At 45.4% G+C, this 27,535-nt stretch overlaps 1 protein-coding gene across 2 annotated transcripts in view; it reads left to right on the forward strand.

Moving 5' to 3' along the window:
* Positions 1-379: 379 nt before the first annotated feature.
* LOC139344006 (protein shisa-6) overlaps positions 380-27,535 on the forward strand; it is a 66,461-nt gene continuing 39,305 nt past the window's right edge. For both annotated transcript variants that reach the window (XM_070981879.1, XM_070981880.1), the window contains exons 1-4: positions 380-1,078; positions 6,319-6,476; positions 14,041-14,136; positions 14,545-14,613. In XM_070981879.1, coding sequence (XP_070837980.1) covers positions 519-1,078; positions 6,319-6,476; positions 14,041-14,136; positions 14,545-14,613 — 883 coding nt within the window. In that variant the 5' untranslated portion in view covers positions 380-518. The remainder of the gene's footprint in view (positions 1,079-6,318; positions 6,477-14,040; positions 14,137-14,544; positions 14,614-27,535) is intronic.

Below are 27,535 nucleotides of genomic sequence, written 5' to 3' on the forward strand. Positions count from 1 at the left end.
GTGCTGAAAGTGTCCGCGGCTCTAAAGCCATCGATCAGCCTCTTCTTTCCACAATACCCGCTTATTGATCAAGTTTCTCATGCACCCTCAGCCTAACATGAAGTCTCATTTCACCGACTGAACGCCTCTTTACATGCCGCTCTTCTCCACAGTTCAACTCCGAGCTCCATCAGAGCAACAGCTCATGGTAAAGAAAAGACAGGTTTCCCCGGAGGACATCAGGTCTTCATCGCGTCCCTGCAGCAGAAATCAAAGAGGACATCTGGCCAAAGCGAGCTTTAAGAAGAGAAGAGGTTTTGTGCTGGATGAGAACAAAGTCAGAAGATGCCGTGTGTGTGTGATGCGCGCAAAAGCAGCCAGTCAAAGTCCGTCAGTGAGAGCTTGGCACAGAAAGGAGTACCTGCGATGAAGAAACCCGCAAGAAGCGCCGCTCGGTAAGAAGTGGAAGAGTGATCCTCAGAGAGAAAGACGGACAGAAGAGAGTGGAGGCCAAAGAACAAACAGCAGCGCGTCCTCAAATGATGGGGATAAAGCACCTCCTGCTTCTTTTGATTTACTTAGACCCGCTGAATGTCCTGTGCGCCGCCACCGCCAGTAAAAAGAGCAAAACCCCGCCGCGGAGGAACTCAAAGGTGAAGGAGGTCAACGGCAGCACCACTGCGGTCCCGCTGGCCGCGGTCGTCCCGGGGAAGATCACCCAGGTCCAGGCTCCCTCGGTGCAGCACGACACCTGCCTGGGCTACTACGACGTGAGCGGGCAGTACGACAAAGAGTTCTCCTGCAACAACACCGACCACCGCTTCTGCTGCGGCAGCTGCTTCCTGCGCTTCTGCTGCGCGGACCGGGGGAAGCGGCTGGAGCAGAAGAGCTGCACCAACTACAACACGCCGGACTGGATCAAAACCCAGCCCCCTTCACCGGCGCCAACAGGTGATACGTACGACCCGGAGCTGGACCAGACCAACACCACCGTGTACATCAGCTGCGGGGTCGTGGCGCTCATCATCGCCATTGGGATTTCTGCTAAAGTTGCCTATGATAAAGCCACCAAGCCGCCTCAGGAAATGAATGTGCACAGGTAAGATTTCCCTTGTGACTCCAGTCTATTACACAGATGATGAAAAGAAATGATAAAATGAGTGCAGAGCTCCTGAGTTCACAGCATGAAGGTGTGTCAGCCCTAAGTGGGCAGACAGGATTTGGGTGTAGGCTATAAGCACCCATGTAGGTGTGTTCCTGGTGCTCACTACATCACAGGCTTATCATTAAAGAGAGAAAACATGTTGAATTAACCTGCTGGAAACTGTAGAGAGACCTCACAACGCTGACACATCTGCTGTTTGGACACATTTTTATGCTCTGTAAAAACATGACTGACATTTCCCTCCAGGAGCCTTAAAGTGAAAATCTGGCCACTCAGCTGACTGATAACTTACAGCCTCAGTATCACTGGTTCAATCAAGCTCACGGCCTTTAAAACAGGCAGTTACTGTCCTCCCCAGAGCCCCCGTCAAAGAGTGTCAGGATACCTTTCTATATTATATTCCCTGTCAATCCCAGGAGGGCGAGTGGGTGGGATTTTATCTCCGTTCAGCCCCACAGGGACAAACTAAATGCCACTGAAAGCCGTTATGAGTGGTCACGTTCACCCTGATGGGAGTGGTCTCTTCTGCAATCACAGTATGTTGAAATCCTCGAGGCGCTGGTGGTGGTCACTGAGTTGCTCAATGAGCGTAAAAGCAAACACAAAAATGCATCCTGAGGGCATTTCAGTCACCAGCTGACGTGGAGAAGCAGACGTACGGTCACATTTTACCAGCATCCAAACACCAAATCATGCCTGAATGTTGCCGGTTATGGCTTTCATTCGTGGAACTGCTGCTGCAGCTCAAACATTCACACTGCTTCTCCTTTAATGCCCCAAAAACAACTCAAACGGCCGACTTGTGGGCGTAACTTGGCATTTAAAAGACTGCTGGTCATGTTAGTGTGGAGTATTTTGAACACTATAAACGGTGGAGATTTCAGTTTTTCATGAGCTGAGGTGTTTCAAGCTTTAAGTTTCTACAAAACTTGGCTTCAAATCTCAAATTTGTCTTTAATAACGTTAAATATTTGTGACAATCTCAATGTTAAGGTCTTGATTCTGCTTCTTGGGGCCTGTGTGGCCGAGGTTTGATTGACAGCAGCTTGGCCACATTAGCAAACAACCCCACAACTGTCAGAAGACTCGAACGGCGCTGATTGGTGCACAGAAGGACATGAGGTCACCTTTTTCCACCTGAGCCCCGCCCACAAGAAGTCCGTCATGTGACGAGCTGCTCGAACGTCTGCAGATTGTTTTGTTTTCCCGTTGGACCCTTCAAGACAATGAGTCATCAGGGCCTTTAAAGGTGCTTCAAAGCTCAGATAACTTGAGCTGAAATGATGAAACCATTGATTGATTGACAGGAAATGAATCTGAAACTATTCCAATAATTGATTAGTTGTTATTTTTCAAGCAAAAATGACAAACATTTGATGGTTTTCCTTATTTTCAACCCAAAACAAACAATCTAAAGATGAGTCTGCTTTGGAAATTTTCAGTTTTCTTAGATCTTATGGAGTAAAAGATTAATTTATAATAAAAAATAATTGTCAGTTGCAGCTTCTGGCAGAAAGTTAAGGTTACTGAGGCAAAATTTGATTGTGGTTTTGAGTGTTTCAATATGTTCTTGGGTGCAGCTCAGTGGTCAGGTTGCATGTTTTCCCATAGTACAGGTCTATGGTGCACAAAGAAGTGGAATAAAACTGTCCTGGCTGTCTCTTTTGTGGTGCATGCTCACTGATGCAGGTATTGAAAATGCACAAAAAGGTAAATGGGTTTTAATTGTGGTTAGGTCTTAATGAAATGACATGTTTTCCACCTGCTGGTAAGGAAGAAAACTTACCTGAGTCACCTGCCATTACCCAGAGTCCACTTCAGTCTTGCATTGATTCAAAGGTTTGAAGATAATGGAGCATTGTTATGGCTTGGTCATTAAACTTTGGCGCCTGCTGCTTTGAAAATGTCACGAGAGATTACTCAGCTTTCCTGCAAACGCAGTGACACTGGTGGAAAAAAATCTTAGCCCGACAACAACACAAAGGAGCTCTTTCAGGAGATCAGTTATAGATTCGATTTAAGCTCCAGCGATCGCCATAAGTGGGTTTTTCAAGCGCTGGCACAGTCAGCTTTTAATATCCATATGGACTCATGAGACCTGTTTTATACGAAACAACAGACACAAAAGGAGGAAGAAAAAGCTCCTGATGCAGCTCTTTCTCCATCTCTGCGCTGAGAAATGAGGAGATGGTGAAGTTTGTGTCGTCTCACTGCTCTTCTATCCTAGCCATGGGGCGTGCTTTCAAGTGGATCTGCTTAATGCCACCACTCCAATATGAGCGGTGGCCATGAGAGTTTAGAGAGAGGTCGATTAAATGAGCAGCCATGGCTTGCTGGTGCTCAGTAGCGGGATTTCTTTCCTCTTTTTATGATTTGTTTATTTTCACCGACCATTTGGCACACAGAGCTGTCGTAATGATGTCTGCTGGAATAGACCTCGCAGGCTGGCAGCAGACATTCACGCTGACAGCCGTGACCAAGAAGAAGTAGTGGAACATGGGATTAGCTTTATATTTGGCAAGGGTCTGCTCTTAAAAAGTGGGAGCTTCTCTGTTAATTTCCGGTGCTTCTTTAATGTGATTTAGACTCCTACCTCTGCGACTGAGGCAGGACTGTGAGCAGAATACTGAGCTGCTGGCAGACCTTTGCTGTTCGGTCTGTGACCTTCACCGAAACACAAGAAATGCCGAGTGAGAGCTAAAGCCAGCGATGTGAACAGGCTGTATTGATCACCTTCTGCAGAGCAAACCAAGATGCAATTTATGCCGGCGAGGTGGAGAGAATAATGCTTTGTTCTCCGACTGCAGGACTGAGAAACTGAGTTAAAAGGAAAGATGACTGCGAATGAGCACAAACAGCAGCGGGATAATTCAAAGTTCAGTGGAAACACAAAAAGGCCAACGTTCAAAGTCTTCCTACAGGGTTCAGAGCTGATTTTAGCATCGCACAGAAATCCTGGTATCAGCAAATACTTTGGACGTAGTGACGTCATCCATGGGTTTCTGAAGAGCCGTCGTGAAGCTCAGTGACAGTCAAGGCTATGCAAAGTGAAGCTTCTTCAGAAGGTGACGCATAGGCTACTGTAATGAACAGAGTAGAAGAAGAAGAATGTTGAGAACTGGAAACATCACGAGTCGTCTTCGAGAGAAAATGGCGACAGGTCTGCAGGAATTTGTTCGTTTGGGCGAGTTGTAATTATTGTTTCAGGTCAGCTCGTATTGACCATGTTTCATTCGGTCCAGAGACGAAGATGATGAAGGCGAAGAGTGTGATGGGAAGACAATGACAGCTTCTTCTTTGGGTTTTGCAGTGGAAACAGCTGATCAGTCTTGTGAGTTACGTTCGCGTCAGCACTTATTCGGCAAAGGTGTTTCTATCTCCTGTTTAGCATTTTTTTTAAAAAAAAAAGGCAAAAATCGCCTCAAGCGAGCATAAAAACGTAAAATTTTCAAGCTTTTTTGAATGCAACATTGATGGAAACAGTCTAGTGACTCTGGCCGTCGCCATCTTGGCTGTGGCTGCCTCCGCCAGACTTCCAGCTAATCCAAAAATGGGCGAAGTGATGGAGCGTGGGTGGAGCTGAGGCAGGCCGAATGAATCCTGGTTGCTGAATGTAAGCAGCTAGCTGTCACTCAGTGTGGCCATTTCCATCCCATTATGCCAAATCTTAAGCCTTATGGAGTCTAAACAAGTCAGTTATATAGAAATTCACACCTGTACAGTCGTCATGAACAAGGAAATTAGCTAAAGAGGCCAAAACCACAGTGTGTTCCAGGCTGTAAACATGTTTATTACTGTTCTGAAGTTGGGCATTTTAATATGGGGGTCTATGGGGAACGACTTGTTTTTAGAGCCAGCCTCAAGTGGCCATTTGAAGAACTGCAGTTTTGGCACTTCCACCTTGGCTTGTGAGTATTTCCAGCAGCAGGATGAAGTATATATGACAACGTTTGGGACTGAGTCAGAATAAACTGCAGTGTGTGTTCACAGTAATGAAGGAACATGTCGCCCAGTGCAACAGCGTGACTCACTGATGTGTTTTAATAGTTTCATTCATTTTAAATTCTTATTGCTGACTTTCACGGCAATAAACGGTTTTGCATCAGAATATATTACAGATTTTTTGACTCTTTACATTCCCGTGCATCACCTTTGATCAGCGGATGGAGCTCTGCTGCTTATTCATAGGTCTCAGCTCAGGACGGAGGGTTACCAGGACTCTGCAAATGGTCCTCAAGTGATTTTAAATTACTTCTTATTAAAACGTCATCTCATAAGAAAGCTCTTGTTTGTAAAGCAGTGAAAAAATAGTTAATCATATCATTATGAGCTCATTTTTTAACTGAAAAAGTGCCTATATGTAGTGTGTTACTGACATATTTCTAATAGATGTTTCAAACTCTCAAATATCTGTATCAGTATCCTTCATTATCCATTGGGCTCTGTTCGGCTTATCACGCTTGTGACTGATTCTCAGAAGTCTTGTTCTGCTGTAGTTGTGTTTCCCAGCCCAGATGACGCTCTTCCTTATAAAAACATGTTAAAAGTCGGACCTGTACCTGCAAACTGCTGTAGCTGCTGCTGCACTCGACATATCAGCCAACTGGGACAATGCAAAATCAGGTCGCCTCTGTCTGCGAAAAAGAAACGGCTAAAGTGTGCCCATCCTGGAAGGGAAATGCTATTAATATACCGTATATCTCCCAAAGTCACAGAGTTATGGAAAAGTGGACTGCGTGGTTGCTTTAGGTTGACATTGACACAGTTAAGTTGCCCTTTCATTTCCTTTAAGGAAACGCAGAGCCGGCAGTCCATCACACGCTGTCACAGAGCCTCCAAAAGCTGGTGTTGGTGAAATATCGCTTTTATTTGGTGGCTTCAAAGAGGAGACACTGACTAAACTCTTAATAAATGGGCCGTGAGCGCGAGTCCGGCACACATAATAGGACTTGTCTGTACCTTGTGTACCGCGCTATTGAAACTCCCTAACTCCCCTGTGACTCTGGGTGTAATTAGGATTTCCTCTCCGCTTTGCTCCAAACGTCTATGATTCAAATTGGAGCTGTTGCTAAATAAATTAGGAAGACCTTTGGGGGGTTTGGTGAGGAGAAAAAAAAGAAAATGTTGGTAATTGGAAAAGGGTTTCAGTTTAAGCATTTTTTGTGTGGTTTCAGAGCCCTGGCAGACATTCTGAGGCAACAAGGACCAGTTCCAATATCTCAGTACGAACATGAAAACATCGCAGCGATTGATGGGTCGCCCAAAGACGAGACGCCGGTCAGAACCTCCAAGAATCACTACACACCTGTACATGCCAAGGCGTCAAACCACGGTAGGTGACCAGCAGCTCACAGAGCGTGTTTGAACGACTGGTTTTGTGTGTATTTCCATTTAAAAAGTCCAACTTTGTATGACTACGATGGTGTCAAGCCTCAGAGAGCCCCTTCGCTTCATAAATCTGCCACAGCATTTGATTGACGTCTGCTGAAATAGATGGACGGGCTGTTAATCTGAAGCTTTTCCCCTCAATCTTTCTTGAAAGGAGGCACATGAGGAAATATATGGAGAATGACATAAGGCCCAGCTGAGTTCTCGTCTCCCTCGCGCCGCCGTCCCGTAAGCCTACTCAGCATCGGCTCAAAACTGAGATGCAAATTATCATCTTCTGCGGGAGACGCAAGCTTTTTGTCCAGAGATAATTCTGTCACACAGCGTTTCTTCCTCCTACTTTTATCCGGTCGGTCTCCAGATCCCTGCTCCAGGGATCAGCTCGTTTGTTAAGTGCCCTAGTATGGTGTCCCAGATTTGTGTCACCCTGCCTCCACCCCTCTCTCCACCACCACCACCACCCAACATGGAGGAAATGTGTCAGAGGAGAGCTGAGACTGCTCTGGACTGCAGGATGTGAGCTGATTTTCTCACTTTTCTGCAGCAGAACGGCTCTTTAACTGGTATTTAACCTAAATTCTTGTTCTGCCAAAGAAAAGTAGATTACCTCACCAACACAGAGGGTCCTTAAATTATCTGTTTAAGTTCATTTTCATATAAATGATGCGTCCTTTTTTATTCTCTATTAGCAGCTTACTGATGTTTTCAGACTCAGCTTTGAACTTTTGAACAAATCAGTGAGGCTCTTTACAGCTAAAATCCACAAATAGATTCATCAGTGGATCATTGGGTCTCTGATTATCAGTCTGAAAAAGACAGTATGTATGAGATTCAATTCAGTTCAAAAGGTCCAGGAATCTACAAGGTTAATCAAAATTTATTAAAGAGTGTTTGAAATAAGCAAAAGAAGGACAGACGAGTAGCGAGCTGCCACTGGAAAGCCTCTGGAGCTGAACAGGCAGAGAAAAAAGTGCCACTAAAACTGCATTATCAGTTGGGCAAAATGGGCCCGAGGGCCCCAAACCTTCAAGAGACCCCAGCGATCCAGTGGTAATTAGTTGGTGGTAATTTAATTTATTTTAAATTTGTGTGATCATCCTGCATGGACTGCTGAGAGAATATTTTACTGGTATAAATCGTAATTACTAGCGGGAGAAATTAGGCGGTCATTTGGAGGCCACAGCTCATTTGCGCCAGCGAATGTGTTAATCTGACCCTGAGCGCCACCTACGTCAACAAACTGACCAATGTCCAGCATCTTATTGAACTCCAAAGCGATACCAAATTAAATACAAAAGTTTTAAATTCCATCCACACAAAAACTTTACTTTTTGTCTGATCACATTTCTGAAAAGTGCATGATTAAGTATGACGACACTTAACAGGATCTAATTCAAACGTAAAGTCAGTCAGACAGTCGGAGCTGATCGTGGCTTTGCCTGATGCTAACTGCTGTGCTCTTCCTTAGCGCATGTTGCAGGCGAAACACGGAGCAAAGATTATTCCTCTGTGTGATTCACACACTGGCACGCTGTTATGTCGTCTGTCCTCCGATAACGCCCACAGAAAAGATGTCTTAATCGTCCAACCTGTGTCATATCAGCCCCCTATTGTTTCCTGGGTGAGCAGCACCAGGACACCACATGGCAAGGGTGAATGCTTTGGATGGAGAAGGCTTCAGAGAGGAGGGTGGCGGGTGTCCGAGCAGGGATGGAGGCACTGCAGGGAAGATGTGACTCAGATTTCATGACAGATTTATGGCAAGAACAGAAAAGGAGCGTAAAAATGAGAAAAGCTTGTTATATTTAAAAAGCAACTTCTGGTTGTTCTATACATGTAGCTCAAGCTGTGATTGGCTCCTTGTCGAGTTCAGTGTCAGTGCTGACACCCTGTACCACTACTACTATTACTACTACTACAGCGTGTCCCCTGTAGTTTTTGGTTGCACCTGTCTGCTCTCCTTGCTTTTATGAAGACATATTTAGGTTTTAGAGCTTGAGCTCATCTTTGGAAGTGTTGTTTTTCTTCTTTAGAGATCTGATTAAGGGTTAAAACTTGGTTTATAGGGTTCAGTTTATAGTTTTTATTTAAGTGACTAAAGAAAAGGTTTTGTTAAATCACCCTCCATTTACAGAATTACTATAGATATGCAATATGCAGATGATGTCTCTGTTTTTATGAAAGGTCAGCTGAATAGACAAATAGCATACAAGTTTGACCTTTAGAGTTTAGTTTGTGATTAAGTATGATTTTATTTAAAGGGCCTTCCTTTTCTACATTACAGGAGTACAATTTATTTTTCATTTCATATCAGCCTTTATTTCTTTTAATAAATAAAAATCCATAAGATGGATAGGTGGCCGCTGAGAAAAACAGGCATGAGTTTTTGTAATTCAAGGATAATTCAAGGTTTCATGTTTTCAGCGCTTACTTTGCCCTTGAGGTCTTGATATGAATGAACAAAGGTTTATATAAAAAAAACATTTCCAATCCATATTGTCTGTTCTAGTCCTTTTCTGAAAGATGCAGTCCACCTGTCTGCCAAGAATGAGTGTCTTTTTCTTACAAATTCTCCTCTTTGACCTCATGATGTTTCCCATTAGGGGCAGGATAGTAGGTCAGAGATAAGAGGCTGGGAAGAGAAAATGAACCACTTCAGCTTTTTAAGGTGGCTCTTATGAGGGCAGCCAGCAGCTGCAGCAGTTCTTTGGTCTGACACCATCTTGTGGGTCAGATCTGAGAATAACGATTTTTGTGGAACACAGATGTAGCAGCATAAGAGAAAATGTACTGGTGTTGCTCATTTCCTCTTTTTAATCCTTTTTATGTCACCTTTTATGCACACTATCGCTGATAAAAAATGCCCTTGATAGAATAAGAGGCTGATGAAGGCGGATTTCTGGATTTGAAATGAAAACATCAGCAGTGTATGATGTGAACTCATCCAACTCGATGTTCCAGAACTGATATTATACCTTAGATGTGTTGCAGATGAAATGTGTCTTGCGGCATGGATGGCACTTCTCCAGAATAGTCCTAGAGTGAGCATTATCACTTCAATTTCCAATTTCAAGTTCTGCCATCTTCTCTCGTTTTGTGCTTTAAACTTTGGTCGACGGCGTGAAAGCAGCCGACAAATGTCTTACACACTTTGCAGACAGAATGGAATCGTTTCTGGAGGACACTCACAGCGGCTGGGTTCATTTTGACTTTTAAAACCCTGCAGAAGTTCACTGTAAAATCATATCAGACCAGTCTGTTCCACGACTGTTTGTGTCTATATTTATTCAACCATTTCCCTCCTTTGTTTCCTTGAAACAGAAGTTTCACTACATGGCCAAAAGTATGTGGACGCCCACACATTATACCCACGTGCATTAATCTGCTGCTATAACATCCTCCACTTCTCAAAAACTTTCCACTTTGGAGTCTTTCTGCAGGGATTTGCTCTCATTCAGCCACAAGAGCATCACTGAGGTCCGACGCTGATGCCGGGAGATAAGGTCTTGCTCATGGGGAGGTACGCCCTCGCTCACAGTCGGCGTTCTAGTTCATCCTTAGAGGTGGTGGACGGGGTTGAGGTCAGAGCTCTGTGCAGGCTGCCTGCTGCTGCTGCAAAGTTGGAGGGAAACTTTTGTCTAAATAGATAATATATTGTTGTATTAGAGGAGCAGGCAGACATTTTTTGGTGTAAATGAGAATATTGATAGCACTTCCATGAATGTGGAGTAAATATACACACAGGAGGTGGTTAGCTTAGCTTAGCCTGAAGACTAGAAACATTAGCAGCAGCAACAGAATCTGCACACCACATCTAAAACCCATTAATGAACACAATGATCTCGTTTATCATCTGTTCAGCTGTTTCCTTGCTGGAAGCAGTCATTTCCAGGAGTCCTGTCATCGCAGTGAGGTTGTACATCTGCACATCACCTTTGTAAAACCACATGTCAGTTTATCAAGTCTTACAGAGTTAAGATATCAAGATGTAATATGTTTGCAAGTGAGCTTTACTGTGTGTTCGCACAGAGCGTGAAGCTAATTTTAGAGGTGGCACAATTCAATGTAAAGTCAGCGGAAAGACTGAACAATTAGACGCAAAATTTGCCCATGAAGTTCCAAATTAACGATGCAGACGTATCCGCAGGAGTCGAAAATGTTTCCACTTGAGTGTGAAATTAGTGTGGGTCCTGGGGCTTTATGAATCTGCTTAATAAACATTGAAAGGCAAGAGGACAAAGGAGGGCAATAACAGAAAGAAGCCGAGTTTCTGAGTTGAGTCAGAGGCCGAGCTGAACACAAACACACTCAGACACACTCCCACAGACACAGCTGGTGCGTCTGTTGCTAGCTAGCTTACAGCTATCAAGTCAACACAAACTGTCCGGCAAGCACATTCACACAAATGATTCATGATGTGGATTTTGTTACTGTTGCACAGAATCAGGCTAGCTGGTCCCCCTGCTTTCAGTCTTTATGCTAAGCTAAGCTAACTGGTTTCTGGCTCTAGTTTAATGTTTGCCCAGCGGACATGAGTGATATTGATCACTTCATCAACTCTCAGCAAGAAAGTGAAACTCTCTGTTTCTTATAATGTCAAATTATTCTTTGAGGATTTCCCCTCATTGGAGCTACTGTGACCCAGACCAAAGTTCATACAACCGTTCCATCTGCAGATGAGGTCTGTGAATGTGGTTGACAGCCTGGAAAAAGTATATTTAGCAGACCTCGAGTCTAAAGATAAACCTGTTGTGTTTAAAGCGTGACCCCATTTGACATCAGCTCCTGTCCTGCATGACTGGAGCGCAGAAATGCACAAGCATGACTCACTAATTTGATGACTGTTTAGTTTCCCTGAAGGTCAATTCAAACATTGCTTTGTAAATTTCCGGGAGATCTGATTCTTTTATATCTTGGATATAAAACACTTTGCCCTTCATTCTTGAGTGCATGATGGAAACCTTTAATAGTATGGTTATTCTAAATGAAAGGTTAGATCTTCTTTCATTATGCAGTGAAGATAAGACAATTTTGAAGAACGTTTCCAGAGATAATAAGGGGCTATCGGTTTGCTCTGCCACATGGGAGCAATTTATATCACAGTCAGCATCTCCAGCTACCTGATTTCAGCTTCACGGTGCCGTCCTTGGAGCATGTGGAGGTTATGAATCATCAGCATTTCACCCTGGGACACATCACGTAGATGTACTCTACCGTATCATCTACATAGATTCAGCTCTGTGCTGCTAAAACTCACCGGATGTGCGATTTCCTCTTCTTTGGATGTTTAGTTCTTCGAAAGTCCCAGATGAACAGCGATGGTCAGAGTGCGTCAGTAATCAGTTTATACTCATCCTCTGGGTTTGATAAAAAGAAACAAATGAGCTGCTGAAGCTTCAGTGCCAAACTCTGACATGATGAAGACCAGGCCGAGAGGTCCCCGGTGTTTCTCCTCATTATGATAATTTGAAATGCTGTTCGATCTCGGCTTCCCGAGGCCCAAAGGTCTGAGCGATGTTATTGACTTTGAAGTGTACCCTTGGAGAAAGAAGCATTTAACTGTTCACTAGTTAATGTAGAGAGTGACTAAGAGAGAAGCAGAGCTGGGACCAGTAAAGAAGAGGTTTGATAAACCAGCTCTCCCCTTTTTGTCAATACTTCATTCTTTTCTTTCTCTGGAAGACGTCTCTGTAACTGACGGGACAATTGAGCGTTGTCGGGGTGCTAGCAGGTACCTCGTCCGGCTCTTTTGTGCTCAGGCTGCGCTCTCAATTACAGCACTGGTTCAGAGCATTGTTAACAGTGAGGTGGTACAAATTGAATTATGGAGTGATCTCTTAATACACGGTGTATACTTGGGGTGTGGTGGCATCCTCAAAGAAAAGGGCTTAAATCTATTGTAAAGTCAACGCCTAGTCCACACGTACGTGGATATTTTTCAAAACATTGCTTTTTCAATGCACTTTGGCCTTTCAACCACACACAATCAATGTTTTAGGTCACTGAAATGAGGCTTTTGGAAAAATTCTTCCAGGGTGAAGATGAAATAAATTGATGTGCAGGCAGGGACAATGGAGGTTTTGGCTTGTGACCACAGACTGTGCAGCAATTTGTGCGAATGCAAGCATGGCCAAAATAGTGCTTATGCTAACCGTGCTAACAGGACGTTTTACATGTGTGCACATAAATGTTAGTCTTCCACGATTTTGAAGAAGAAAGGCATCAGAGTACACCAACGTGGCCTGTTCTGGATCCAGAGTAGGATTCGCAATTTAGCTTTCAGACCTCGAGTTGCAGGTAGTCTACCCATAATAGCTTTTTTCATGCTTCTGATTGGCCAACATTGCTTTAGGGTTAGGGTTATGTCGACGCCTGGTGGTTTGATCCCGAGAGGATCAAACGCCGATCATCCTGCCTCTGCCTTTTCTAGTTAAATCTAATATCTCACTTACTGTGAAGAAAGAGAAGGAGTGTTTGATAAATGGATGCTATGAAAGGCCTTAAACCTGCAGACTGTATCTCCGGCATCCTCGAGCGATTCATATTGACGAGCTGATCCCACCTGACGGTCAGTTTTGTCAGTTATGCCATTTCAGCGCTATTTAGTATTCCTGTCATCTGTGGCTACTCCTTCACAAGAGACAGGCAATGGCTGGAGAATTGAGTACAGATACTCCTCAGTATTAAGGTCCACTCACGACAGCATTTAAAATGGCGAAGTTTGGCAGTGAATTGAATTCAATGGAATCACCATAATCAACTCGCGTCTTGATTAATTTTGACACAAAGAGTCTAAATACTACAATGCCCGTGAGCCTCGGCCATTGCTGGATCCAATCAGAGACGTGAATCAGAGCGGTAGTAAATTCAAAAGGTTTTGTTGTTGAGTTTGTGAACATGACGAAGTTGATTTCATCCAAACTTTCAGCAGAATCTAAAGCCATTTAGTTTAAGCTGCAGATTGTTTTTTAAAACCAGACTCTTCAGCTTCCGTTAGCGGAGCACGCCAAAGAGAAGCTCAGTGATTGGATGTTTCTTGCTAAAATGCACCGTGGGAGTAGCAGGGAACTCCTCCTGTCAGGTTTCTTGTACTTTTACGTACCTTTGAATAGACAGTTATGACATGCGTTAATGCTACAAATATGTCTCTGATAAACTATAGCCTATTAGCAAACAAGTGGGCTAACGGACAGTTAACAAAAGGAGCCTTTTCTCCTTTGTCTTTATCATTTACTGACAGGCCTAAAAAGAAAACACCATGGTGAGGAAACAACCTAGAACAGAGAAAACAAACAATTTCAAAGGCTATTGTGGCTGACTAGCGCTAACTTGTTCCTAGCTACATTTTGCTAGCGTGTTAGCCAGTGGCTCCCCTGAGAGTAGTCTGTCACTAAATGTCTAGAACCACCTACATCTCCAGGACGTGAATGAGTTTTGCCGTTGACAATGAGAACACCGCTCTCTATTGTCCTCAGATATCTTATTTTCCACATTTTCTTTCTCACCAGGCCACTACGGGAAAGAAAACCTGCGCAGCGGCGGCCAAGACATGCACAACTTCATCTCCTCTGGCTTTGTGACACTCGGGCGAAGCCACTTGAAAGGTAAAGTCCATCCTCATTACCATTTTTTCCCCTCACAGCACCCCGAAAACCAAGTTCAGAATAATAATCGTTCCAGTCACAAAGGCACCGTGTCATGCTGTCGTTCTCCGTCTGCCAAACGAGTAAAAAACAACGTGACTTTTGTTTCAGCTCAGTGGAAGTTGGACGTCATAAGATGTCACTTCAAGCCATTATGTATTGTAAAGTCCACACATTTTTTATCTATGATTAAATCCACACTTCCAATGACAAAGTCACACTTCCGCACTTGGTGGGCAGCCAGTGTGAGTGCAGCATGGCACAGTGGTAGATTTCCCCGCTATTGTCTTCCTTTGCAGCTTTAATAAATCTGAATCAGTGCTGGAGTGAGAATGAGCTGTAAACAAGAGGCCTGTTGTGTCTTTACAGCGCAGCACTCCATCGACGAATCGGGGCAGATGTCCTGGCAGGGCGATCTGGACATCCCCATCTCCTACGGTACGTCCTCCAAGTGTTCTGCTTTCTGCCGGAGAATAAGCCACACAGCCTGCTTTCTGCTCGCACCTGATAAGAAAAGTCACTTCACACGGGCCGGTCCAGCGCCCTTGGCCGATAATCACAGCACAGTCGTCGGGTGCAGAGCGCCGCAGCTGTAATATATGATTTATTTTTTTCAGTCGGCGGGTTTGTGAGGCAGAATGTTTCCTCTGGTGGTTGTCGGACTGCAGGTTTGGATGGATGCGAAGGTCGCGGCTTATTTGGTGTCATTAACCGTCTAGAGAGCTGATAAACTCTTGTTAGGTGTCTGAAAGGTAAGTGAATGCGTGATTTAGACTCGACTTGAGGCGTCTGACTGGATTTCATCAGTCATTCATGGTGGTTTTGCTCTGTGTTCTGCATCAATCACAGCGTGAGTTTGATGATATTTTCTGGAGCTTCTGCTCAGCCTTGGTGGACGTGCTGCTCACGCTCACCAATGAATCCTTGTTTGCTGTGGAGGTCCTCACCAGGGCTGCAGTGAGAAAGCGTTTTATTGAATCTGGATCCAGATTTAACTTTTGATCCAAATCCTGGAGGATGGTCTTACCATTTCTCTAGAGAAGATTCATCACTCTGGTCCTTGTACAGCCACAAAAACACACTAAAGTCAGACTGTATTTCAGCTCTGTGCAGCTCTGCACAGTTCTGGTCCATTATTTTGGCCTCGTGGAAACGTAGCTTATTGCACACGAGTTACTGCACTGCTGTAAGTGACACAAATACCCAGAGAAGGTGTTTCTCTGCAGCAAATCATTGTGGCAGGAGGTGTATTTTATTGAGCCGATGATTGTAGCCTGACAGCTTTATTTCAGTCTTTGTGGAATAGAGCGACGATCGCTGTGGGTTTCATAGCTACATCACAAAATATGTGTGGTGTTACTGACAGGAAAAGATTTCTTCATCTTATTCTGTTTTCTCTGAACCATCAACACACTCAACCAACCAGTAAACACAAGCAGCTCAAACTGAAAACTCAGTTCTCATCACCTCCACGTGAATCTCCCTAAAGTTTGTTATTTGCATTCATTAAAATCAGGTTAAATCTGGACAAAATCACAGATGCTAAGACGTCATTCCTCAGCATTTCAGCTGCTCGTCTCCAGTGTGTTTGGAGGTTATCTCAAACGCTGAAGCCGTTCAGTGACAGTATGTTGTTTTAGTGAGGAAAATCTGTTGACTGCCTTCCTAAACGTACCTGCTGCGCTGCTGCTGATGAACCCGCTGACATTCATCGCTGTTGACAGGTGAAAATGACGACTGCTGTGCTGCTGGAATAATCCAAGGAGTTAAACAAACAATGTTTACCGTTTGGAAAGGCAGCCAGTTGTGACTTACCGGAAACAATAACCATAACTACTACTTCTTAATCATAACCTAAACCTAACCCTGAACCTAAAACTGAACTTAGACCCAGCCTAACCCAAGTCTTTCCCTCACATTATGAGGACTTGCATTATGTGCCCACAAGGAAGGCAAGTCCCCACAAGATGAGTAATAAACGTTCACAAACACTCTTATTTAGGTTATTATTGTCATACTTGTGAGGACTAGCAGTGGTGGAAGAAGTACTCAGACCTTAAATCAAAGTATTGGCATCAAAATATACTTAAACCACCAAAAGTAAAAGTACTCATTACGCCCATTTTAGAATGATTTATGTGATAGAACTGGATCGTGATTAATGATGCAGGAATGATTTAAAATAAATGAAATAAGATTAATCTCACAGTATTTCAGTGCTGTGAGACAGTATTTAATGTAGTGGAGTAGAAGTATATCAAAGTACAAGTACCTCAAACTGGACTCTTCCAGATGGGTGTTTAAGCAGCTTCAGACAATGACTAATATTTTAAAAGGCGGTGACCCTCCTCTGACTGTCCCCGCCACCCCCTCGCTGCACCCATTAGGTGACACGCCTTGGCGGCCTGATGGCGGTAGCTGTCACTTCAAAGCGGAGGTCCTGTCAGCCTCTCAGTTTAACAGCTGGCTGTCGTCGCCCCCCCCCCCCCCCCCCCCCCCAGCAGACCTCCTGTCAGGAGGAAGCAGACTGACAGATGTGCACCATGTCAGCGCCGCTGTACAAACACCTCATATCTCATTTCTGTGCAGATAACGTCTCCAGCAAACACATCTGCACAGGTCACCTGACTCACCCGCCCCCAGGTGTTATGTCAAGACCATGGACTCAACTACTCTCCTGCAGTTACTGCCTGACTGGTACCTGAGTATTTTCATTTTGAGGGAAACGTACATGTTGTATACTTCGGTCTTTCCCTCTTTCCTTCATCCTTCCTCCTCCTGTCCTTGCTTCTGTCCTTCCTGCCTTCCTCGTTTCCTTTCCTTTTCTTCTTGCTGCTGCTCAGAAACAAACAGCAAAACCAGACTTTTTATCTTTGGTACAGAAACTCTGTTTACTGCTGATTTTTGTTGATTAAATATTTGCATTCGTGACTTCAGTTTGTTAAAGAGTATTTTTATGTTGTTAGTACATTCACTCGTTTTAGCTGCTTTGCATTTCAAACACTGGACGCTCTGGACAAACAGAACATTAACAGTAATTCCTTCGAAATCCTCTGCTTTCCAAGGCAGAGCCACATCTGAGCATGAACTCAGCGGTGTGTGTAACATTTGATTGTTTGCGTGGGCGCGTCGTAGTGATAGGAACAGTACAAACAGTACAGATTTGAATGTACATCAGGGCTAACAAGCTGCTAAACAAAGCTCCAAGTAATGTTGTCATTAATATTCATGCATCCGTGAAAGAACACGACACTCCGAGCTTTGTGCGGATCCACGCAGAAGCACCTCCGGTCTACCTGCTCGAGTGTTTGACTCATGTGGTAGAGTGTGAGAGGCCGCTGCCGAGGCTGCGAGATGGATTTCTGTCTGAGATCAATTTAGCGTTGGTGGTGTGTTCACTGTCCGTCCCTGATGGACTGTCTGTAGGGATGAGGCCATTAAGCAGCTCTGGACCACCTGATGGGGGAGGCAGCTGTCACTGGAGATGCCACAATACTACTTTGTTTTAGTACAAGTACTTTCTTTTGGGTGCTTGCTGATATTGGATACCCATGTGAGTACTGAGTACTACCATTATGGTTCAACCTTGCAACAGCAGCGGCAGTCTTTGTTGGGTCAAAAGTCTCGGAAGCAGGAATCAGATCTGATGCCGAAGCATCAGAGGAGCTCACTTTTCAGGTTGACTCCTCAAACGAAGCCACAGCAGAAACGTCCTCTGACGAGCACTGCGCCTGTCGGGGAGGGAGCTCAGATTCAGACGCAAATATTCTCAGAACCTGCTCGGAAAAATGGTTTCTGATGTGGTGAAAGTTGAGAATCTCGCCTCAGTGTCCTGGGTGAGAGCTTTTGGTGGTTGCTGTTTCTGGCTGCTAGCATTAGCAAACTCATTTAGCTCTGCGCTGTGTTGGTTTTTTGCTCAGCTGACCAGAGGTTAACGCCACGTTGCTGTCAAGTCGTCTTGTTGTCTGTAGTTTTTTACTAAAACAGGAGAAATTAGAGGACATTTGTTGGATTAATGGGTGAGTGTTTGGTCACCGTACGTGCCAGTCAAGTATAGTATCATAGAGTACAATAATATCAGTACTCGGTCTAATTTGAGGACTCCATGTACAGCTGTTATTAATCCATCAATGTCTTTATTAAATGTTTTGTCTGTAATTGGCTGCAGCATGTTCTCGCACAGCTCCTGGTCTAACAGGAATAATTACTGTCCTCTTTCAGAAGCAAAGAATGAAGTAGTGTAATGATGTTGGACGCGCTCCAAAACTGACCAGGAAATGTGCAGCGGACGCAGGACGTGCTGGACATCTGCCAAGGCAGATGTGCTCGCACATGTTTGTTGATGCTAACGGCCTGTGTATAATCTGCACAGCCGTCATTCGGCTCTGCAGACGCTCAGAAAGGAAACCGAGGAGGTAGGAAATGTCTGTTCTTAGAGCGGCGACCACCATCTTTCCCCAATCTTAACCACACAGTTTTAGTTGTTGAGACGGAGCCAAACCTTCAGATATGAGTCGTCTGACCTCAAAGGTTCATCTGAGAAGTTGCCACCAGACAATGAAGTATGACAGCATTTGACTGCTTTTCCCATTTTCACACCGTGTGCCCACAAATGTCCGAGGTTAAACGATCCCGTTGTGTGCGCTTAGCGAGCAGCCCCCAGACATCTTGTGTACAAACATTCCCGCCGTCCTCTGGGCTTTTTCCTCGCTCTCCTTGCCGTCTCCGCCTGTGGCATCCACTGATGTGCATCCTGCTTAATTACTTTTTCATGAGTTGCTCCCTGTTTTCGTCCTGAGGGAATTGCTCTCCCTCCTCATCCCAATCCACTTAAGGTGACCTTGTCTTTTTGGGACGCGCTGCTGCAGTACTCCCACCTCCCCGTGCTGTAATCCCTCCGGGCCTACAGTGTGTCTGTGCATGGCTGTGTGGCTGAGTGCAAATGGAGGGGAGTCGCAGCGTGCCAAGTAGGTATCACTTGCCCGGTTTGCCTCCATTATGTCTCCGTCTTTAAAGCTGTGGTGGCTCTGAACTCGAGCAGGCGGTAACTGAAATCTCTGAACTTGAGAATCGTACATCAATAAATCGTGTAATGTGACATCATCGGCACGCTGCACAGTCATGTTTACCAACCTGACTATGACGCTTTATATTGATTTGGAGGGATCGAACGGTGGCGCGTCGAGCGTCTTCTCGCTCACTGCTGCTGCTTCAAAGTTCAGCTCAGCTCAGCTCTGCGTGGATTAGATATTCTCTCATGCAGCAGGAATTCTTTACAATTTGTAATTATTTTTAATATCTGATGCTGTGCAGCTTCGTGCTGCTTTCATGGTCCTGCTCAGATTTTATGGAGTCGCACAAATCTGCTGAATGACCTCTGGCACCAGGCTGAACTGGGCTGCAGCAAAACCACCTGCAAGTCTTTCTCCATCTCCAAACCATGGCCACACATTACATTAATTCAACCTATGCACTATTGAAGCTGATTGGCTGCTCGTGATTGTAAATGGAGCGACACCAAGACAAACCGAGCTAATCATAAAGTGAAGGTTGGAGGTCCCTGCAGGAATATCGTCGTCGTGTGTGTGCAGATAGCTGACAGAGGAGACAGGAAACGAGGGGCGAGAGGGATGACTGACATACAGCAAAGGATCCAGCCCGACCAGAACCGGCGACATTGCGCTCCATGGTCGGCACCTTGGCCAGCAGGGCACCCCCGTATTGACGTTTCTGCCCGCTGACAGGGCTGCTTTTAATGACGTCCACCTCCTAAACACAGTCTGAACGTGAAGCCGTGCCTCTCTCCATCCTTCTGCCTGAATGCTAATGATACAATCTACAGAGGATTGATCTTCGCATCGTTGCCGGCTCCTGCTCCCGGCCTCTCATGACAGGCTATCGAACGCCATATTTAGATAGAAAGGTCATGTTTATCATCAGCAGAAGCTTTTGGACGCTTCTTTCAGCCTGTTGGGACGTATTCAGTCTAGAATTAAACCATGAAATCTTCCACAGCCACGAACATTTCCTGAAATCAGGCTGAGACAAAACTACAGGAAATCTACTGCTGAGGCAGAAAAGCCTGTTAGTCTCCTCTTCCTCACACTGAGCTGTGCTGCACTATTACACTCAGGCTGATCTCACAGAGGGCCGTATCCATACGGGACAGCGTAAAAAATAACAAACAAAATGGCAGCCAAGGCGCGTGATCGAGACGTGGACGCAAAACTGCAGTTTTGGGTCCTAAGACAATCAAAGTACGCACGGGGCTGAGACTCAAAGACGACACATGAGACGGAGTGAAATCTTTGCCCCTGCAGCTTCCTCTCGCAGAGCTGTGAACTCTTCATCCTGCTGATTCGTGTGACAGCGGAAGCTCGTCGTGGCCCACGCTGGGCGAGATATGAGCCACAAATCTTACAAAGCTGAGCGTTTTGACCAAACCACACAACTCTCAACTCTCAGATTTAACCACAGAAGAAGTTCTTTTGATCACCGGAGGCTGAAAAACAAAGAGGAGGGACTGAAATGTTTATCAAGCTGTCGGGGTCGAACAGCAGAGGAGGCACTGGTGCAGCTGTTCACTGAGATTAAAGGAGCAGGTGACAACAAGGTTAAATGAGACACTTTTGTGCCACTGCTCAAAAATTAATGTATATTTATTCCAAACAGTAATTGGTTTATTTGCATAAAGTTGGAGTTACATTTTCATGGAAAATCCAGTTTTAAAAGCAAAAGTTGCTCCTGAGTTAGCAGCATTAGCCTCAAACGCGACCAGAAAGAGCTTAAAATCATGTTTCCTCTGACAAACATCACACTGATGAATAAATGCATCCATTTGCTGCATTAAAGTACAGAGGAATAAAACGTGAATCAGGGGTTGAATTTGGGTTGAGAGTAATTGAAAGTCAGGTTGAAAAAAACACAGTAGTATTGAAGCATCACAATATAACAAATATCTGCAAACTTACATTAAAACAAAGCTGGAAATGCTGCTCAGTCCAGAAACCGTGCTCCACTTTCACACCTGCACAGGTGTTTGGAGTTAGGCCTCTGCTCAGACGCTCGCTGCTTCAACTGTCAAGTTATTCTGGACTCACGTGACCAAAATCCATGAATGGATCATAACGGAGAGCGAGGGCGTCTCTGTCACACTGGATTTCACTTCCCATTTGTTCAATCTGTTGGACGATGACAGGCGCTCTTCATATTTTGCTAAATGGTGGAATGAACCAACAGAGCTCCCGTAGTTCATGTTCACAGCTCGGCCCACAATATTCTGTCTCAGCAGAGTAGATTTCTTTGCACGTGCTGCACATTTACGTTATAATTCCGCTGAAAGCTGACGAGTACACTGATGAACAGCGAGGCGAGGGGAGACCGACAGGATGGAAGGAGGTTAAAGCACGAGAAGTTTGGCCTTCATACCTCCTCCGTTTCCATTCAGAGGCACCAATCATGATCTTCATGTCATCTTTCCCATCAAGGAGCTCCTCGATGTGAGAAACCTTTCAGTGTCTCAGTTCCACTGATGTGATCGATGCTGCATGTGAAGCAGAAGCTCAACATGACTGAAAGTTTGGCCCGACGTGTGAACCTTCGCTCTGTCGCTGGGCAGCTTCGCCGCTCTTACTGCTCTTTATCAGGTCATTTTAAGTCAGCGCAGCGTTCGCTGAACTGGTAATTTCCGCCTCTTTCTCAATGAGCATGATTCAGAGCAGCGGGGAGACCGTCCTCCTCTCGGCGCACAGATCTGCGCCCGCCAAAAGCACAATATGAATTGATTCCTCTCCTTATCTCGCCTGTCCATTAAATAGGAGGCTAATGAACCTGATTGGGTCGGTTCGATGAGGCTCACACCCTGAATCCCACAAGCCTTCCCTCCACATGGTCGCTGAGGCTCGTCCGCCACGTCCTGACACACACAGATAGCCTCTGAACACCCCCTCTGATCCAGCCTCTCCTCATGCATTATGTAGAGCATGTTTGTACACTGGAATCACATCTGAAGAGCTGACCGGACGTCACCTGGCGCTATCTCACGCCTGAGCACCGCTTACCTTCCCCAAACATTCTTTATCTCAAATTGGAAATATCTGTTGTCCGTCCTCCATTTTCATATCGAGGCCTTCACGTTTCTGTCTGCATATATTTGTGTCTCAGAATATCTTTGAATATTCGTGTTAATTCATGTATTATTTAGGTGAATATGATTTGACTCCGGACTGAACTGGGAGCCCTCCAAAATAAGTGCTGCAGAGAAGTATTTGTTCAAGCCAGCGTTGATCTGCGAGATCCTCCGTGTGTTTTACTGAGGAGATCATTTCTTCGTCTGGCCAATGGTGTCTTCAGCTTCACATTTTGAAGCCGTAATTTTCAGATGTTGCATTAGATTGCGTTAGATTGCATTTCACCCTTCACTGAACCAGCATCTCTCTGACACAGCGAGAAAAGACTGAAACTGGAAAAGCAGGGTCCATTTATTTATACTGCATTCAACAGAAGGCAGCTTCAAAGTGCTTTACATACATTTAAAGGAGCTGAAAACAGGGTGAAATGAAGTTCATGGGAACTTATATACACACACACACACACACGAGGCAATCCTGAATCTAAAATTAAAGTTTTATTAAAAAATAAAACTGAAAACATCCTTAGAAAGATAATATTTATTTCATGACCTCCTTCTTTTATCAAGTGGTTGCTTTCCTTTAAATGGCTGCAAACATAAACGGGTGCTGCAAAACAAAAGTTCTAAAAAACAAACATGAAAAACATTTGAAATGGTCAAAGTAAAGTTTAATGTGTGTTTTTTCAAAGCAGTGTTTGATGATAGTCAGGATCCGGGGGGGGGGGGGGTCAGGTGATGTGGACAGGTGACGTGGACAGGTTGGAAAACAGGGAGCAGAGCTGCTTCTGAAATGTTATCAGCATCGTGGCTGCCACTTTAAAATCCATAAATCTGCAGTATTAACAACTGAAGACACTACATTTCCCATGATGCATCTCACCATAGAGCCTTCCTTGGTAGATTTTAAATGCAGTTTGAGACTTTGGTTGAAAAGTCATTATTTCTCGGTTAAAACAGCCTTTTTATCTCCGTGTTCATAGATTAAATCTACCGCAGGTGCATTTCAGTGATTTCTCTTTTTCATCATCAGCGTTAAAGGGACGCTGGACCGGATCCTGAGTCTAAACCGCGTCAGTTCACCGGCTCAGCTGCGGCTCAGACAGCAAACCCATCCACGAGTCTGCTTTCACATCCCTCCCTCTGAAGGCCGTGGGCTGTGCAGCCATGAAATGCCATTAGCAGCATAGCGTAGTTGTGAATTGAATGTGGCGGCAATGAGAAAGCGCTATACAACATGTGAAATCCTGTTAGGATGCAGATTAGCGTTATCTGCACCGCACCTGTCAATATCTATTATAGGTGGAGGGCAAGGACGGGGCCGGACATGGAAACGCTTCTGTCAGCACAGCAGCCGCCACCAAAGAGCAATGCTTAAAAGAGGACAGCTTGTATTGGTATGCAAAGAATGAGCTGTGATACAGTAGGAAGGCCGGCCTGAGGCGGCGTTGTTGTCATCACAGGGAAAATATTCTGCCTTTACGACGAGGAGGGATTGCATTCAGACAGGAAGCCGCTCGAACGATAGAATAATTTTACAAAAAGGCTGACAAACAAGGACGGAGCGAAGCCTTGGTGTGTGTGTGTGTGGGGGGGCTGCGTGCTGAAGGACAACGGCCTCATTTGGAAAACAGATTCGCAACTGGACGACTCGCACGCAGGCCGAAACATCGAGAACTCTGAGAGCAAAGGTTACGAAGCAAAACCTGCCATTTTACCTTGAACGCACGGCCTTCACCACCTCGCAGATCGTTCCTCGGATGGTTAAAAGCAGACGCACATGCATGTCTCACTTGCAGTTACAGCTGCAGTGGAGAATGTTTCTCTAGGAAAAGGGAAATAACTAATACTCACAGTCAAACGGGAACCAGGATCAGCGACTGTATGTGTAATTAAAAAGCTGATTTAGTTCCCTTCTAACCAAACAAGCCACTTTAAAGCATCAGTGAAAAGCTCATCAGCTCAAAGCAGGGCTCTCTTTCTTCATGGATTGTCTCTCTTCAGGACAAAATGCAGCTTTTGTTGACTTGAGCGTTTCCATTCAAGGACAATGATCTAATCTGGAGCGCTCACACGTCCACAGTCAGAGCACACATCGCACAAAGGGCTTGGTGAAGACACAATGGGCTCATCAGAGAGACAGAAAACCGCCGTACAAACAAATCAGCGCCCAGTTGGGTCGAGATGTGGCTTCTGTTCCACATCAAACCTCCCCTCCCCTCCACACGCCACCGCCGCTGCCGCTGCTGCTCGAGTGTCAAATTGCGAGCTCTCACTCGGTGCACAAATCCTGGTAATTGTATGTAAAATTGCACCAGAAATTACAACTGCAGCTCATCTGCAGGTTGATGACGGCGGCGGAGTTTTCTCTCTAAATGCGTCATTAGTCACTGCCTGAATGTTTTTCTGTGAATGGGAGAAGCCGAGCGCTCCCCCGCCAGCCGCCGCCCACCAGTTTCCTGCGACCCTTCGGGCAGACCTGCAATCGCTCGAGCGATGCATCCCACGCACACCGGGCTTCATTCATGGATCCAGCTCTTTAAAAAGCACAGATGTGAAGGAGCCCTCGTCTGCTCCGATATGAAAAATTCAGCATCCCTGCCGCTGTGACGGGCAGATCAGGGATTGCAGGCTTACTACTACATCGTTGGAGTAAGACAGAGGGTGAGGAGCAGCGACAGGCCTGTGATTAGCACCTTCCCTTGTGTGTTGTCCTGGAAAAGCAACCAGCCGGCGCTGCCCTGCCTCACAGAGTGGCAAAGAGAGGATGAGGAGAGGAAGCCGGAGGGGCGGCAGGCTCAGTTTGGATCTTCTTACCTTTTCCGCCCTTAATGTGAAACATCTGTCAGAGATGTTTCAACAAGCTGCGTGGCCACTTTTCCTTAGCGCTCATTAAGAGATGAAACCAGCTGGGTGCCTGCAGAAATGCATGATGGTTCATTTAAATATTTACCCATTTTGCTCTCATTCATCATTGGGTATAATGTGGTTTGCAGGGAGCCATCAGCAGCAGGTATTGTTATCAGAGCGCACCGCTGAGCTCGCAGTGTAAAGGTCCTGAAGTGAGAGAGCTGGCTTCTCTCCTGCATCCCAAATATAGGTTGGTGAATTAGAGACTCTGTGCATGATAGATTAGAGTCCTGCCCAGGTCGCATCCTGCTTCTCACCCAGTGCATCCTGGGACAATGCTATTGAACGGGATAAGCAGTATAGAAAACGAGTGGATGGATGACTGCACGCACCAGAAGTTTTAAGGCCATATCTACTTCTTCCCAGCCAGCATTAAAGGTTTGCAAAGCACAAGTGGAACCAGGTCACCCTTGAAACAAAGTCAGTCTCAAGTCGAAGGCTCGCGCTAAAGAAGGTCGACATTTATATCATGCAAATCTTTTGTCAGATTTCTGCAGAATCTGGGTCTGGTACTACAGAGCGGTTAGGTTTAGAGCAGGTTATGGAAGGTCAGTGTTGACACTGATTGACACAGAGTCTGTCCCTGAGGTTGGACAACACGCCAACCGCCTGACTTTACACCTCACTACCCTACAACTTCCTGTGCTGGTCCTAAATGTTAGCATCAGTCACAAATCCTCCAATATATGATCCACTGGAAACCGACCTAACAGCAAAGCAAAGCATGTAATTTATTGTTTCAGTATTAAGCCGTGAGGTGAAGCACCTCAGGGGCCAACCAGATTTCAGCTGGTTTCAGTGTGCATGAGGGATCTGTTATGGACGCGTCGTCCATTGATTTCCAAAGAGGCTCACCTTTGCCAGTTTCAGTTGTGACGTGTTTTGATGAGGAAGCTAATCAGCGCTGGCAGCTAAATCTGATGAAAGCAGGTCCAAGCAGTCACTCGTCGAGGTTCCTGTTTTACTCTCCGTCTCGTTCCTTGTCGGCAGTTTACTCATCACACACTTGCTAATCTTCCTGGCAGAGTGAAACGGCGTTGACGGTGATTACATGAGCAGAGGAGCTATTGGACAGTTTTAATCCAGTTTTCATTGTCTCGCATCATCTGCTGCAGGTTTGCCAATGGTTTTTAACAAAGCAATGAAAACTGTCCGTGAGCATGTCGCTCTCCTCGCATGCTCACTGATGATGTGTCCAAACAGCCTCTTTCACCTCTGAAAATTAATACTTTTATTATTATTCCTAATCAATCATTGTCACTCAGCGCCTCCTGCTCACACCTGCTGATTCCCAGTGCGATACCAGTCTTCTGGAGTGTTTTCAAGGTGCATCAGGCGGTAAAAATGAAATGCAAAGTGAGGCCAGAGTATTGAGTTGTTGTGGGTCTTTGCGGTGCTGCTACTCCAGTTTGTGTCTGAAAACATTTGAAATGTTCAGCGTTAATCTGACACGGCGAGCGAGGGTCCAGGGAACACGTTCAGAATATTACGCTGAGCTGAATTGGACTTCAGCTCATGTCTGAAAATGTCTTATTTATTGGAGCCTACGTCCAGCTGATATGATTGATCTGCAGGCTGTCAATTAGCTTGGCTCTTTAATGAGCTGCAGTTCAGATAAAGAATTTCTGTTGAGTGAGATGGAAAAGCGTCGTCTTTATGGAGCAGTAATGATGCATGCGGCCGCCTCGTCTCTCCCTTATCGTCACGATGTGCGCTTTAATATGCTGCAGAGACGTGGCCCTATCAGATCACATGTGGCTCCAGGCGAGTGGAGCCTTCATGGGTGGAGGGGATGGAGGCGAGGAGGAGGGGCTGATCATATTCTTCCCATTTCTGTCCAGTTCCAGACAACAAGCCCTGGCGAAATGACTGTGGGTTCCTCCAACTGTGAAATTAATTGAACTTGTGATCCGAGGGGTTGAGACCAGCATCGGGCCCGAGGAGGCGAGCGTGCATCCGGGCTTACATTAGCTCACAACAAAGAACAGCCGGGCCCAGAGGCGCAGACCGGATCCGTGGTCAGTTTCCTCGACAAGATGTCTCCGGACGTGGCCGAGCTTCGCTTGACTCGCGTGACATTGCAGCAGAGTGTGCGAGACGTGCTGTCATGCTGCTGGCTCTTGTTAAGAGGCATTATTTTGGAGAGAAATGGGATTTGTCCACAGATCCATCTTGTCAAGCTGATGATGGGTCTGTCGATAATGATTCTGTGCTCAGGGCAGGTTTTCTGGCCAGGGATTAAGGCTAGTTAGCCAAGATCCAGAGTGGGGTCTTAAAGAGCCAGTCTCCAAGACTTGTTGATTTGGCTTCACGCGTCGATGC

This window comes from Chaetodon trifascialis, chromosome 15 (genome assembly GCF_039877785.1).
Source record: "Chaetodon trifascialis isolate fChaTrf1 chromosome 15, fChaTrf1.hap1, whole genome shotgun sequence".
NCBI lineage: Eukaryota > Metazoa > Chordata > Actinopteri > Chaetodontiformes > Chaetodontidae > Chaetodon > Chaetodon trifascialis.